The sequence below is a fragment of the Pygoscelis adeliae genome, unplaced genomic scaffold (assembly GCF_000699105.1).
Source record: "Pygoscelis adeliae isolate BGI_AS28 unplaced genomic scaffold, ASM69910v1 Scaffold463, whole genome shotgun sequence".
NCBI classification, from domain to species: Eukaryota; Metazoa; Chordata; class Aves; order Sphenisciformes; family Spheniscidae; genus Pygoscelis; species Pygoscelis adeliae.
Genome location: NW_008824471.1, coordinates 224,982 through 241,902, shown reverse-complemented (window position 1 = coordinate 241,902; position 16,921 = coordinate 224,982). Strand labels below are relative to the sequence as shown.

At 39.0% G+C, this 16,921-nt stretch overlaps 1 protein-coding gene across 2 annotated transcripts in view; it reads left to right on the top strand.

The window, feature by feature from the left end:
• Positions 1-16,921, top strand: part of PLD5 (phospholipase D family, member 5) — a 195,313-nt gene that overhangs the window by 128,095 nt on the left and 50,297 nt on the right. For both annotated transcript variants that reach the window (XM_009321247.1, XM_009321248.1), the window contains one exon: positions 1,744-1,858. In XM_009321247.1, the coding sequence (XP_009319522.1) occupies positions 1,744-1,858 (115 nt within the window). The remainder of the gene's footprint in view (positions 1-1,743; positions 1,859-16,921) is intronic.

Here is a 16,921-nt window from a genome sequence, read left to right as displayed (position 1 = left end):
AACTCAGTGAGGGCTTCTGGGTGTGTGAGTTAAATCATGGGTGTTATTCTTACAGATGGGACCACCTAGTCACCCCAAGAAATGCTGAATCTGAGTATAAGAAGCTTTTAGACCTTCATGCAAAGCATGCTTTTGTTTTCCTGTTCTGTTAGCTATTGTCTAATGCTTTCATTACGGCAGTATCTTGTTGACTACTAAGTTCCTGTGAGCCCTAGGATGAGCAGGGAGCTATGCTGTGGATTTGAGCAAGCAAGCAGGCATATATTACAAAAATAAAACATAAGTAGTAGTTCTGTGTTTCCATTGCAGTCTCTGGCTGCTCTGTAATTTCGAGAAAGCTATTCTTCAGGAGGGTGGGTATTCTTATTTTGCCACATATATTCAAAATAAGTGAATATTAAAAAATAGGTCTCTACTGTAGACAGGGTGAAGAGCCGCTTTCTGTGACTGCTTAATGCTTAAGTTCCAGCAAGGCTGAAAGTGTCAATCTGTGCAGGCAATTACAGGGCAAAGGGTGGCTCTCCACTGTCTGCCGCTTCTGGGTGCGATGTGGGAGGAGGGTTTCTATGTTTAGATAGTCCATGCTATGTCAGAGCGCATCATCCCAAACTGCTTTTGCATCGGCCGTTTGTGTAAAATAGAAAGATCCTTTAAAGATTTTTAGAGTAACAGTTTGTACAGAGGATTGTCTAACGTGGTTCTGTGGAAAGCTTTATCTTCTACCTGTTCGTTTGACAGTTGTTAGGACTGTTGCTTTTTTGTCTTAGCTTTACCTTAGGGCCAACATTATATAGAAGCTGAAGTGAGCTGTGTAGGTAGGGCAGGCACTTTGTTATCTGATTAAACCCAAATTTTTTGTATATTTGACTACTAATTGTAACTGGTGTCTGCCGTAGTGAGCTAGAATGGCAATAAGGAAACGGGCTCTAACTGTGGTTGTAGTAACACAGCACAGTAGTGATACATTGGATAGTTTATGTATTAACTATGTAGTTAGATGCCTCTACCTAAGTGTTTTTCTTTAAGGTAAAATATTGAATCTAAAAATTAAACATGTACTATGCAATCGGAAGGTCTACTTTTTCTTTGTTTCTTGGATGTGGAAAAATGTGGTGATTTAAAATTTTATTTTTCATGTGAAACAAATATCTTGATTTCTGTTTTAACAAATATCTAGTTCAGTATGAGATTCCCTTTTTTGTTCCATGTTAGAAATAGGGCTTAAATAGTAACTTTATAACAGTGTAAAAAGGAATAGCATTACTGTTTTCCTTCCTGGTATAGCTCATCTAAAGATGAGCACACGACTTCTTGAAAATGTGTTGTACTATGGTTAGAACCACTTACAAAAAAATCGTTCAATACAGAATAAGTGTAATTAACTCCTTTCCTTGCACTTTTTATCCTGATTTAACAATGTAATTATTTAGAAGAAAGTCAATTTAAAAATATGTTTATGCAGCATAAAAATGCTGGACACTTCATTGTCTGCGTGTCACCTGTCATCAATAGTATTGTACAGTCTGGGAAAAGGAAGAAGCAAGTTTGGCCTTCAAAACAGTATTTCTCCAAGAAAAAGCTGAGTTGCTAACCTTTAGTGCAAACTTAACCATATCTAGAAACGTATTTACTCAGCAGTTGTGCGCTATGTTTTTGTTTTAACATGCGTCTTTAATTTGTTGATATGCTGTTTGAACAATTCTGTGTCTTAAATCTTCTGCTTTCCTTTAATGTTCTTCCCAGGGTCAGCGTCTTTTTGAGAAATTGCTTGAACTGGCATCCCGAAATATTGAGATAAAACTAGTGAGTGATATACTGCCCGTGGAATCAAAGGTATTAAACGACTTGAAAACAAAGGGTAAGACCAAGGTCTTTATGTTGTTATGCCACTGATTGCTACATAATGTTCCTTTTACTTAAAATGCAAACTCAGATGATGTATAAAATGCACACTATTGGTTTAGCGCTGTTACCTTATAATCCTTCAGCTTTCTCTGGTTCATAGTTATCAAAAATGTGAAAAACTGTTACTGTAGTTGGAGTAGATGTTTGCAGTTTGCAAGTGGTCAAAAAGGTGGTGCAGTGATTAGATAGATGTTTAAACTCATTATAGCCTTTCTAACGGTAGGCAACATAACCTGAGAGACTGCTGTCATACCTGCGGGACAAGCTGGTTTCCTTTTTTCAGCAATGGCAAAACAAACTAATAAAACGACATGTTTATGGTAGTGATGATTCTGAAGCACTGGAAAATAGACCATCAGCCAGATTTAGCCAACTGACGAGGTTTTCTGAGCTATGTGTATTTCTTAGGTGCCTGCTTTCCTAATAGTTGTTTTGAGGCTTAAAATCCCTATCCAAAGAGGGATTACACACTGGCACTACATGACTAAACTTGCTTTATATAAAACTGCGTGGAAAAATAGCAAAGAGAGTTTAAGAAATGCTGAAAGAAATTAGAATCTCTTAGCAGTTCTAACAATCTCACACACATTTCTCCTGAATAATAATACGCTAATTATCACTATAATCTGATAAAAGTATGGTTTTAAGGGTAGGATACATTTTTCAAAGGGCAAAAAGAACATGTATATTTTGATGGTGATCATTTTTGACACAGATTACTGTATGGATCACAAAGGGAATTCTAAAAAGTGAATTAAGCAAAGCAATTGCTGTTCATAGCGGCACCCTAACATAACATATCTGTTTATGGTAAAGAATAAAGAACATCCTTTCCCAGCAAAAATCAATCTGTATTTGTTTAAATTCCTTGTAATCTCCGGACTGGGCAAATAAAAGAAAATTACTAATGGAAGTCCGGGTCCCTTAAAGAGATCATCTTTTGATCAAGACTGACATGTTATTTAAATGTAATAACTACAGAGACTTGTCATTTCTCAACACTGCCTATTCCAGGGCTTTGATTATTTCTGTTACGTAACCGAAAGTGATATCGCTCCTTTGACAACCAGTAAGAATACATCAGCTTTGTCAGACATCTGTGAAGAAAGGAATTATCTTTTTCTGATGTGTTGAAAAAGAAATAGGTATTTTAATGTCAATGTCAGTGAAACTGTCTTTGAAAAGGCCGTTTCTTTTCCCTGTGATTCTAGTGTCCCAAGTTCCCACCAGTCAGAGGAGATGAGAGGTAGGGCCTGTACATTTGTATTGACATACCTGGCAATAGATATTTTAGCTATCATTTATTGAGAATACCCAATATCAAAAACCATCCTCTTTCCAAAAAAAGTGAGCAAAAACTTTAGCTAGAAAAGGGAGCGATGTTTGTCATTAACACTTCCTTCAGTTTATGTGGGAATTAACCAGACCTGTGAGCTTTTTGAACAAACAAACAGAACGTAGGCTTTTACAATTTTACTAGCTTCAGTTTCCCTTATGCCTTGTTCAGATTTCTAAGACAGGAAATTTTAGAGTATTCAAATGAAGTGATCAATATATTTGAGTGCTCTGAGCTACAAAGAATTGGAGAAAGTCACGTTTATATAGTAATTCTTGTGAGTTTTGCTGTCATCGTCTTTGAACCCTGTAACTGTAGATATCATTGCGTACTGTTGGCTTTTTTCAAAGAACAATATTCTAACCTCTTGATTTTCTCACTATGAATGCTGTTTTCCTCATTCCATGTTTTGGTTTCCTTATTTCTACAAATTCTTTTGTTAGAATGTCTTGATTATGATGTGGTGATTGCCAGCTCTGTTGCAAATCTTTCACCTGCATTTAGGTTTATTGTTTGGTTTTTCTTTCCAGGAAAGCTAGGTAAATCTTTATTTGGTTTTGCGTTCCTGAAAAGACATAAGTTAGTTTTAACATTCAATCAGATTTAGTTGTCTTAATTTTATGTTGAAATGAGCAGACCTTGCATGAACAGCAGATTCATGGTATGTCCTGCTTGTGTGAAATAGAAGCTAACTGGTAGGCTAGCTTAAAAAAAAAAGACTACCCCAATTTCCATTAGTTCAGTAGTAGTAATAACACAGTAAATGGAAGACATATCTATATTAGCTCTTTTCATGTCTGCTGAAGAAAAAAAATTACTGTTACCTACCACCATGGTCTTAGCTGATGACAAGCATATCATTAAGCTTTGCTTATGCTATCCTGGAAGATCTGTCTACTAAAGTTATTAGTCTCTGCTCGTGAGGCACTGGCCACCTGCATCCTCAGAAGTCGGTCAGAATTGATCTTTGAAAGGGAACTGTGCATTATCATTTGGACATGTATATTCATGAAGATAACTTCTTTTTTTTTTTCCTCTGCAACTGGTCAGATTTGTCTTAGAAAGTATGTCATGCACCTTTTTTAATAGAAATGTTCTTCTTGTGGGAAAGCAAGCAGTAAATATATCAATAGCTCGGTCAAGTTTTGAAGCTTGTCAAGATGGAGAACCAGCATACATTTGGCTGAACAGACCCAAACTCCCACTTGCGGTGTCTGTCTGAATTAGGCAGAGGAGGGTCCAAGCACTACTCTGTGGTTTACCAGCTAATAAACTGAGCTGATTGTTCCTAAGCAGCAAATATGCTTGGAGCCCGAGCCATGGGCAGTAGCATGGAGAGAAAGCACATACATAGCCTGTGGGGCTCTGGGAGTTTCATGCGTTCCTGAGCCTGCCTTCACATTGCTAGGTAAACATAGGCTAGTTTCTTCTTTCCAAGGCAGATTGTATGTGAGGTTGTATGTCTCCAGGTAGTGGGCTGTCCTGCTAAATGTGAGAGACAGTTGCTATTGCACAGAGGAGGTGGAAGAGCCTTGCCTTTCTTTTCAGCAGGCTGGGTCATCAGAACCCATGAGCTGTGCCCACAGGCTGTGTGGGCTGGTTCCTGGGGTCAGGATGAGGGATAATTTGGGTATCAGCCCCAGGATGTACCTGTTGATATACTGCCCAGGAACCTTTAAGGATGCTGCAGTTCCTCAGCCCATGGTTATCTACCTCCCGCTACCCTTCAGGTAGTGTGCCCTCTCTGACTTAAGTAGCCCAGGTAAAAGTCTTAGTCTTGGCACTGTGGCATGGGTCTATATGTGGTTGCTTGAAGAACTATACTTGGTCATCCATATTGTCTCATGCAGTGTGTGTTTTGTTTGTTTTTTTTTTTTGTACTAGGAACCATGATATGTTACAGCACTGCTGCATCTCAGCACAGATGTTGAGACTACTTCTGCCAGCCAGATTATTCTAGCACATCTTTCATTTTTCTAGACAGGCATGCATGGAGCCCCCTTGCCTCTTCTCCCCATTTCTGAAGTACTGTATAAAGCAGCTTTGATAGACCTTTTCCAACCCAGGGGTGCATCCTAGAGTTCTCCCTACACATCCTTCCTCTCCAGCAGTCGTCCCTACTGATTAACAGAGGAGAAAGTTGAAATCTGACTTCAGATTTGAGCTGATGGGGTAAGATAAAGCATAACTTATGTGGATGGGAGAGCAGAACTGAACTGATGTAGAGTAAAATAAAATTAGTCATTTACAGTTGCAATGTTAGTACAGATATCTGAGCTGGCTGTGAACCCGCAGCTTTGTCACCACTGCTGAGCCTTTTTTGTCGTGTCTTTGCTATCCTGACTCCCTTGAGCTAGCTGTAAAACAGGGCAGCTTGATTACAGAAGCAGTCTAGCAGCTGCAGCATGAAACATGGATTGATTTACTGTGTTAACACATAACACACCTAGAGCTGTGGTGACAGGAGCCTCTGAGTGCTGAGATAACGTACATTTGCTAATAATTGCTGCACTGTGCGAGTGTTATTTAGTTGCAAAATTAAGCATTCGGAAATGAGGAAATACTAGTCCCAGAACATATACTTATGGTAGACTTTAATTACATTATCAGATTCTGTATTTTGCATAGAATACCTGGCTGGTACTTGCTATAATCTTACCACATTAATCAGAAATTTTTCCCTTGTATGGAATGAGAATAAGTCAAACATTTAATGCCTAAGGCAGATGATGCTCATTCAGGAGATATTATTTCTGCTGGTAATGGCTAGAATCTTTTTTTATCTTCATATTTAATGTATGTCTCTAGGCTTTCTTTATTGCACATCTGCCAGATCCTGCACTGAATGGAGAATGATTAATTTTCTTATAGGCTTTTCCGTGCTGCTTCTCACTGTGGTATCCGAGTGCTCTGCAAATACAGTATTAATGAAATTCTTTTTACAATATCACTGTTAGGTGAGGTTGCTTGCTGTTTCTGTCTCTCAGGGACAACTAGCAATTATTAATGGCAGCACAGGCATCAGAAGCCAGATCTGAGCATTTGTTTTTTATAGTCATAATTAAAAAAATGTGTATTTGTAATTTAAAAAAATCAACCACATACAAGTTCTCCCAGCTCATGTTGTCAAAATTATTACTAAACAGGCTATAAACTATGATGTTATTTTTATAGGGCCTTTTGTAATATGCAGTCCTCGGGTGTGAAGCCTTGCTTCTCTATAGTTAATGATAAAGCTATATTTCACTTTCACATATGTATACAAATACTATGCACATATGTATATGACTGTATTGTGAAAGGTAGGTCTGCCTGTAGGCAAAATCTGGCTCACTGTGTAAACAAACATTATTCTTTATCCTCCTTGTGCTGTGACAGTAGCTTATTAATGCTTGTTTTCAAGGTTATTGTTTTAGCCTTTTCTCAGCTGTGGTTCAGTCTACTAGACTGAAACATTTCTTGTAACCCTCCCACTCCTTGTACGTAATTATGTACCAGTCTTTGTTCCTCAGTAACATTTGAATAGTATTTTCTCCAATTAGCAGGTTGTTGTATCATTTCTTATGTGTACAGAATCTAAATCCCTTACTAATTATGATCTTATTTTAGCTGACAGTGTTAATGCTTTTTAAGACATGCCAACGGATTTCCTTTCTCCAATTTGCATTGCTTCATTCCTTTCCTGTTTGCTTTTTTCCCCAATAGTCCCTTTTCATGAATCATTTTTCATATATTTGCAAGGAATGTTTTTTGTTTTGTCAGTGTTGGCCGAGGCAGATATGAAAAGAGGAGTCTGTCCATGTCACAATGTGATTTAAAAAAAAAAAAATAAAAAAAATCAGCTAATTCAACTAATAACTATTGAATGTTAGCAATGAAACTGGAGAATAATAGAAAGTCTTTGTGTTAGGGCAGGATCTAATCACTAGATCACATGTGCAGCTGTTACTCACTGAGCAGTTCGTGCACATTTGCCCAGGATTACACTCTCTCTTAACCAGATACAACCAAAATGGAGAAACTAAAAAGTTATATTATTGCAGGGAGACAAAGAAATTAGTAGAAAGTGGAGCTCTAGAAATTTTTTGTGCTTTTATTTGTGCGCTTTAGATTGCAAACACTAACAGATACCATTCCTTGAGAAATTAAATCAATATTTATCTGGGCAGCTGCATGATCCCAGCCTCCTCTTTGCCCTCCCCACCATATGTTGTCCTGCCTTCTTCTTCGCACCAGTGATCATGTGGTAAGACAGTTCAGGGGGCTGATTTGGCTACAGACTGCTTTTTTTTTGGCTGGCTTAATTGTCATTTGCGTTAGATTTCTGCATTACTCAGTGTATGATCTCACAGGCATAAACGCTGGGTACAACACAGAGACAGGAAACACGTAGCTGGGGCTGGCAGGGGAGGTAAGGACCACTGGAACCTGGTTTAGATGGGCTTAATCTGCCATGGCACCAGGAAGCTCAGAGTTCATGTAATGCCTAGGGACTTTTAGTGGTTTTGTTTTTTCCTGTACTTTTGTTTTAATGAAACTTTTGCACGATGGACAGCAATAGTGAATATGATTTATATATCAGATTAAATGTGTTTAGTCCCATATTCTGTCTGCTTCTGTTGGCACACTTAAGGTGCTGCATAGTTTTAGAGCTGTGATGCTCGTAGTACATGCTTTGTTCTTACCTTTGGCCACAGTCATGTTCCCTTTCCCTGTCTAGCTGTGAGGGAATCAGAAGAAGATATCATGTTTTTAACATGTTACAGAAGGACTGAAAAACTTGTGTTATGTCATAGAAAAGATGGAGATCACTTGGGAACATCAGTCCAGTTTCTCTTTATGAAACAAACTGTGAGTTAAGAACATTTTTTTTTTTTTAACCTAGAGCCTTTGTGTACTGCAAACCTAGGAATGTGGAGTTCATCATTTAGGAGAAACTAAAACTTTTCTCTGGAAAAGATAAAGCTATAGGAGTAAGAGAGGGCATTTCCAGATAAGTTTCTCTGGCCCTAAAAGATGTTTGGGTTGTTGGGGACTTGGGTTTTTGTGAAAGCTGTTGGTAGGGTAAACCATGATGACATTGATTTACATTCAGCCCAGAATATTTGGTTTCAGTATTGGAGGATATGTTCCAAATATGGGGACGGTGGACTGTGAGCAGATTATGAAAGAGCTGTCACTGGCAATTTTAAGAAGAAAGTAGACAAGCCCCAGTGAGGAGTGGCCTCATGAGTATTTGGCTCTGGTGCATGGGAAAGGTCTAGATTGGTTTCAAAGCTGGTTTTAATAGTTCCATAATGATTTGGAAGGAGAACATAAACTTATATGTTTAAGTACATTCATGTCAACATAAGAAAGAAAGAGAATTTTTTTACAGTAAGAACAATCATTCACTGGAACAACCTCTCCAGGGACATGGTAGAGTCCCCGTCGCTGGAGGTTTTCAAGATGTGACTGGACAGGGTGCTAGATAATCTCATCTAGGCTCCCTTTCCCATGAAAGATTGGACCAGATGATCTTCTGAGGACCCTTCTAACCTGGGCTTTTCTATGATTTTAAGTAAGCCTTTAATTCCTCTTCATGTGAAGATAATGTTCAGAATCAATGTAAAAACACTGCAAAGACTGAAAAGAAATACACTCGATTCATACAATGGGAAGCTGGAATCCTGAAGCTGGGTCTTGAATAGATTTGTGCCTGTCCAGATGGCCAGTTTTTGCACAATGTACCATAAAAATATTATCTGATGCATGCTCCATAGGAGTGTAAAGAGTGCTCTTGAGAGCTGAAGTTTAGTTGATGGTTTTATGTAAGGTATTGAATGGAGTTGTAGCTCCATTGCTTTCTTGATCAGTCTTTCCTAGGCTGGATTCTCCAAGACTGTGTGAGAGGGAAGGGTGTTGAAGATGGGATAAGCTCCTCCTCTTTTAAAATTCAGCAGTACCAAAAATAGACTAATTTTTCCCTATGATTTTTCAGGAACAAGTAAGCGGGATCCTTTGAGAGGACCAGTAGACCTGGGATGAGTCCTCCTTGAAGGAAGCAAGTAATTTGGATCTGAGTTTCATAGATTTAAACAAAGGTGGATGAGAACGGGGGGGAGAAATCCCTTCTTCCATTCCTTTCAGATTTTAAATGTTGACATTTTTCTAAAGCTCTGCCTAAGCCATATCCTAAAATATGAGTGTTCAAAAGGCAGCTAATGAAAATTGTACTGGCAAGGTCTTTGACATCTGGTTTTAAATTCATTTTTATATTTTGATTTATTATTAATCAGGCCTTGTTCCTTTATTATCTTATATTCCTTGGGTACCCACAACAGATGCGTGCTTTGATTTAGATTTTATTAGTTGCTGCTGGAGAGTGTTTCCTGATATTTTCTCAACAGCTTTCAGCCTGTGACAAGCAATCGTAAAGCCAATTCCAAGATGAAAGATCTCATTATGTTCTTTACCTCTTAGAACCTGCATAACAACTTTGGCAGAGTTCTGCATAATGAGAAATACCGAGCAGAATTTCCAAAACTAGTTGCATCCCATCTTAAAAGAAAGAAGCAAGTACCAGTTTTGCATCAGAGATTCAAGCATTTGAGTATCTACCTAACATCTAGGCAACACTAACATGCAGAAACTCCTGCTTGGTTGGTTTTTGGGTAAACATCTTTCTGTTTAGGCACTTAAACTCTCTTACCTCAGTTTCTGTTGCTAAGTGTGCACACATCCACTAACGTCTTGATAGCAAGGAAATGTTCAGCATTGGTTTTATGTCTAAATCCCATGAGAACTCATACGCAATGTTCCTCACTTGTTTCAGCTGGGGAGCTAGGTCCTGCAATGTAAGGTAAACCATGTCCAACTTTATGAAACATCACTGAAAAGAGCAGGTGGGTAGCATTTTTTTTACATCGCAGACACGCATATGTCTTTGACACAGAACATCTGCCTGAGTTGCAGAAGATTAGGTTACAAATCCTGCTCTGTTTGAAGGTTTCTGAATTGTCAACTTGAAGAGCTGTCTACCATACCAGGCACCTGACAGAAAGCAAATTGTTTAAGCTAGTATTGAAAATCCTAAGCTTCGTAAAACAGATTGCAATCACAAAGGATTGGAAGTGCAGAGTGTATCCTTTAGTGGCGCTCCTTCGGTCCCTCCTATTGGAGCTCTAACAGCTTGCAGAAAATCTTCTAATCTCTGTCTGCATTTAAAGATGACTGTAGTAGTCATACATTCATTTGGGATGGAGGAAACCTGGCTTCCAGTCCCTACTCTGTTTCTGCTCCTTCTACTGCCACCAGATATATTTTGAAAGAAATGTCTTGCCCTTATTTGTGAAAGAATTATTTTAAGCTGCTGATTGTAGGACAGGATTTTGAAACTTCATCGGAGAATCGATCCTTCTGTGCAATTCCAAATGAGGGGCTGGGGTAAACAACATACCTTCCATTGGCACTGCCTGCTACCTAGTTTATATGTCTTTTATCTCAAAAAAAAAAAAAAAAAAAAAAAAACCTGCCGATAGTCCAGTTTTTATTATAGGTTCTATAGGAAACTAGATGCCTAATCTGGGAATGAAACTTCCACTGGACACACAAATATCTCCAAATTAGGCACCATAATAGATCGCTATGTGAAACAGCTTATTTTCTCTTATGAGTCTGAAGCCCACCAACTTTAAGAAGATTTAGGCATGGCCTGCCTTACGGAGTTCTCTAGCATGAGAGAATTGGCAGTATGAGGCTGTCACATCCACAACCAATAGAGGGGAAAAAATAAAGACACAAGCAGACCTCACTATAATTTGAATTCTGAAGGCAACCAGGGCCTTGGGTTGTACTGGCTTATTTTGCAAAGAGGGAGAGGGGAAAAAGGTTCACTTAAGCCAAAAACTTTGTGCCCACCAGAGCCAGATATGCAATAGGTTCTAATTCTGAGCTCTACAGCATCTGTGTCTGTAGACTTTACTTAGAAATGAATACTGTTGCTGAGAGGAATGGATGTGTTCCCAGGGGCAGTACCCTCACATTGGTAATGTGTACTTTTGTATTATAAAATATCAGTCACATGCTTTCCAATATCTGTAGCCATTGTTTCAAAGACCCATAGGTAAATAATACTACATTTTTCTTGATGAATTAAGGCTAGATGTACTGTAAGGCACTTCTAAGATGCTAGGTGTTTAGCAGAAACAATACAATAATTTTTGTGCCTTGAAATTGGTAATTGAAAAAGTCTTTTGCAGTGGATTGATCAGTATTTTAGTACATAATTTCAGTTTGTAAATGTCCTTGCACTTGAGCCTGTTATTAATGCATGTGTATTCATGGATTTAGCAGAAATGGGCACTTCTGTATTTCATAAGCTCCAGCACAACTATGAGTGTTGGTAATCCAGCCATCTTGTGAACAGCTAAATTGTTGTTGTCTGGTAGTAACTGGTCAGGTCCAACATAGCAGTTTCATACCACAGGGATCATCTCCAAATCTTGCTTGATAGTTTACATGCTGGAATGGATTCTTCCTGTATGGCAGTAGTTGGTTTGAGTCACTGACACTTTTTAGTACAGAGGAACCAATAACGGATGGCATTAGCAGAAATTAGTTGTGACATTTTTAAAACATATGGATAGCATGCAAGTTCCTACCTACAGTTACTGAAAGAGCTTGTAAGAGCTGCCAGGGCTATCTGAGCTCAGAAAACATTTGTTAGGTAGCTGTGCTCCCTTTGCAGAAATTTTGGCACCCCATGCTTTCTCTTGTATGTGAAAGCACTAACAGTATCTCGTCCTGAAAAGAGATGAAGGCTAATGGTCCTACACACAGGGGTCCAAAGAAAGCAGGTTAATTTATTGTCAGTGAATTTTGTCTTGTCCATTCATGTGGTTCCCACATGTTTCATACCCACTTAAAGCCTGATCATCTTCCTAGAACTGTGCCTTGGTCAGTCACAGCAGTCTTGCTGGTGTGATTTGGTATATTTTTGATTGCTACTGTTTGCAAGCAGGCTTCAGCCTTCCCACTGATGGTGAGTCTTTGGTCTCCCACTGTACTCAAGTTTTTTACGTCATCGAGACTGAAATGCAACTGCAAACCTGGGCAGCTCTGAGAAGACCATCATATGAAGTGACATGACACAGACACTTGGATCTCTAAAGTTGCATACATGTTTTTACATTCTTCTAGCTTCTTTGCCGCTTAGCTCAATCAGTGTAACACTTCTGCTTCAAACCTGCAATTAAAGTATTGTGTGCTCAAAGTTATGTAAGAAGTTGTCAAAAGCACCTAAGAGCATTAATAAATGTCCAAACCAAGCTGACACTGTTTGACTTGACACCATTTGGTTTTCATTTGAATGAACAATTTGGAAAGGCTACTCAACGGTGCCTACCCTTGGGTTGTTGCATACAGCACAATTGTTCCATAAAGTAAAGCCGTGTGACCAAATCTTGCTGGTTTATACAGCAGTAGTTACCAAGCTTTATCTTTGTAACAAGGAGTCGCCACTGTCATGCTAATACTGATCTTCCTGGTAATCGCCTATATCAATTTTCAAATTAACCTTAGGCTTCTACAGCACTTTGGTGTGTTATGAATGTTTACACAACCTAATGGTTGGGAAGTAAATTAAGCTTGTTGTAAAGTAATTCAACTGGAAGAAAAGTCCCCAGAATGATATCTCTACGTTACTCTCCATCATTTCCATCACTTATTGCACACCCTTACAGAGTGATTTTCTCTAATGCTTATGCTTGAGAACTGTGCATTCAGCATCTTTTCCTTCCTTTGGACAGAATATTAACTATATATAGTGTGCAAATATTAGTAATTATGCAGTGCAGAAATTGACGGTCACTTCAGTGACTCAAAACAAAACAGGTCGCTGCTCTGGATGCTTTTAATCTCAGTAGTCTGGTTTTGCATAAGGTGAAGGGAAAAACACCAGCAGTGTTACAGGACTACATCATATCTATACCAAGCTTCAAAATCACGTCAAAAGAACGTTACGATGGTGGCAATGTCAAGCTTTCAAAAATAACAGTTCCTAAGCAAAGGGTGCTCTGTGACAGAGCAACTGTTCTCAGCCATAAGACAATGGAAACAAACTGAAGGTCGGTCTTCTGCACTGCTGGGGTCAGCAGAAGCATACACTTACGGAAGGAGTATAACAACTGAAACAAGTGGAGGATGATATTCCCCTTACTCTGTATATCCTTTTCGCAATTTGTAGGTTAGGAACTGCCTTGTCATGGAGCTCGGCAATCTGTTGTGGCGTTTGGATGATTTTTTCCTTTAATTTGTGCAATCACTTTTTTGAATCTATTTGCATTTTTGTCATCCACAAAACACTACGCACAGTAGGCAATGTGTTCTGCAGCTTCAGTATCCATATTTCCTCAAAATATTTTTGATTCACTTTATATAGTTTTACATTTAGCTTGCCTGAGTTTAATTTTACTTTTCTCTCTTTCCTTCCCTCTCTTTTCTTTTCTCACTTGCACTCCAATCTACTTATTGAAGGATACCATTTTATCTCTAACATTCTTTAGCTCCTCTTTTAACTGTTCTTGCATCATTTCTTGGGAGAGGGGTATTTGATTTTGGTAATCATATACATTTATGCTGAGCCTCTATTAAAATGTTTTCAAGTATTGCCAGGAAACCAGTAAAGATTTTTCTCTTTGGCCTTTGACTTCCTCTTAGCATACATCCTTATGTTATGAAGGTCTTCTTTCTGAAATTCAGCGTTACCAGAATGGGCTTGTGGGATGCAGATGTTGTCGTTACAAATATGGTGAGCTGGAGTACAGTGTGGTCATCCTTACAGGGGCTTTTTGATAGTAGCAGCTTGAATCAGTACTATGCATTGCTCAAAATAAATCAAGAGTAGCTTCTCAGCCTGTGCGTTCTCCAATTGGTCCGTGAAGCAATCATTTATCATACGTAAAAATACATTCTCTTTATCATGTCTTTTTGTACCACCAAGCTGTTTGCAGTTATGATACAGACTTCAGTTGAATATGACATAATCTTCTTCCTACTGGACCCTATCAAATTCAATGCACAGGGATTCTTATGCTCATGTAAGCATGTGTAGAATATTTTATTTCACTATCGTTTTCATTGTGTTGTCTCTTCGTTCGCTTATTGAACACTGGTCAAGACCTCATCTGGGGACAAACATTTCTTTTTTTTTCCTGTGGTGTTAACACAGAAATGAGTGCTTCATGAATATTCAGGAATAAATATTCATGATGCTCACAGGAAATGGAGGAATAGCTTAGTTCCCATTTTATAGATGAAGAAATAAGACACAGGTAAGAGCTAAGACATCCACTTATTTTGATGTCAGTTTGTGGCACACACACAATCTGTTGCTTGTTTTGGTTGGTTTTTTTTTAAAGACTGTTTATCACTGTGTGGCACTTAATATGTATCAGTGTCATTGTGAACAAGATTAAACCCCAAGGGCTCCAACTAAGTCCTCAGAAAATGACATGTGCACCTGCCCTGCCCTCTCTCATGCAGAGCGGCTTTGTGGAACATCAGCTGTGGGATCCAAACATTCTGGGTAGTTTCAAGCAACATAAAATACGAGACTATCTTTTTTTTCTCTTGAATCCTAGCCTTATTTGCTCCTTTCATTTTGTCTTTTGTAATACACAAGGGAGAGGTCCTACAGCAGCAGTCTTTATTGCAAGGACCTGATCCTCCCCGCAAGCAGAACTGTCTCCTGTGCTTCATATGACCCTGTTAATGTCTAGTACTGCTTTCAGTTTGATCTTCCATTGTTTTCATGGAGGAGTTGCCTGCTTGCCTGTGCATTCATCATACTTCGTATCAATATTCAGCCATGTTCACCATCAAATCTTTATAATTTCCAGTTTACATGCATTTTATAGCGCAAATTCATTCATTTCCCTTTCTGTCTCTGGTCTTGCTGCCCCACACTCTCATCCCTCAGGCTTTCCTGGGTGTGTATCCAGCTAGCTACTTCAGATGGGCTGCAGCGCTTTCTCCTGCAGCTTAGGGTGAGTGCCTTGAAGGGAGTGGCTCCAAGTCCACGATGTGATTATTGGGACTAGAAGTGCACATGCTGCCTTCTGGCCTCGCTTTGGTAGGGATCCCACTGTGCAGCTGCAAGCAGTCCAGCTACGCAGCCCCTGTCCTGCACCCTGCTGCCATCCCAGATGGCTCTGAACTGGTCCGTCTCTGTCTCTTAGTGTCCTCGAGCTAGTTCTGTCTGTCCTGTATGGTTTAGAGAAGAAAGGGAAGTCCTACAGATCTGGTTCTCCACCAGTTCAAGATGTCACAGGGGAGTAATATAGCTATATTCCTGTCCACAGACAGTTGCTGATATTTACAGGGGAGAAATGAGATGGTACTTGTGGTCTAGTCCCTCTGGGACGCTAAAATCCTCCATGATTTCAGTGTGTTGTCACTTTTATTGACTGTATATTGTGTGTCCTTCACCCAGCTCATGTGGAGTCATGGCTTCCTTTTATTTTGTTTTCTACATTTCAAATAGGCTGTTTGGATGAAAGTAATCTGTGTTAAAAAGCTGCTAACTGACAAGCTATTGATTTGTTTCCCCTATGTATTTCCTCAAAGACAAAGCATTTTTCCTCACATGCTTTTTATTTTTCCTCAGTGCACTGCGTGGATTTTTGTGCTTTTGACATTGCAGCATGTCCGTTTGTCTCTTTAAAATGTCTCCATTTTAATGTATGAAGTATCTTGGTGACCAAACCGGAATGCTGAAGCCCTCAAAAATGCATCCGACGGGCTGGTCAGAACAATAGTAAATCAAGCGTGTGAGACAATTCAGTCTGCTACAGCAGAGCTACAGCGTCTATTCTACATGCTTGCTTTTATAAAAGAAGAGACTGTAAAAGTGCCTTGTTCTTTTAAGAACCTTAGACCCATGGTAAGAAACAAAAGCTCAGCTTTAGTTGTTGTTTGGGCTGAGAAAGCAAGAAGAAATTCCCAGAGTCCCAATCCGCAACAACCATCAGCAATCTCCTCTGTCTATCTTTGGGTTGTATATCATGAGTTAATACCTGCAGGAGTATTACCTCATGCATATATGTATATGATATTGTATATCATGAGTTAATACCTGCACGTGCTAAATAAAGTAAAATTAGGAGCAAACTTGGCATCCCAAAACTGTGGTTAGCCTTAAAACTCTTAAGAAAAAATATTTTTTCCTTTCCACAAATTTATTTGCAAAGGCTTGGAGAATATATCCTGCTGTTTATGTAGTTAGAGAATATGTTCCTCAAGTAATTGGAGAGTGGGGGAGTGAATGAATAACTGAATGAATATATGTGATAAATGAAACAATGAATGAGTGGGCAAGGGCAAGAGTGAAATGATGAACTGAGGATGAAGTGGGAGAGAGTGAAGGAGAGGGGGGAAGAATGACGTGGGGAGAAAGTAGCGGGGAAAATGACACAAAAGGGAGGAATGAATCAGATGAAAGAGAAGGGCAGAAACAGAAAACTGAGTGATTAATTTAGGAAAAGATCAGAGAAGAATGCTGGCAAAAGGCGAAGCATGCTCTTGGTGGGCTTGTGACAACATAGATGAAAGGAGAGAAAAATAATTGGAATTGAAATAGGAATGATCTGAAAAAAAATAGAAAAGTCAAGGGCTGACTTGGCAAGATAATAGGACAGGATC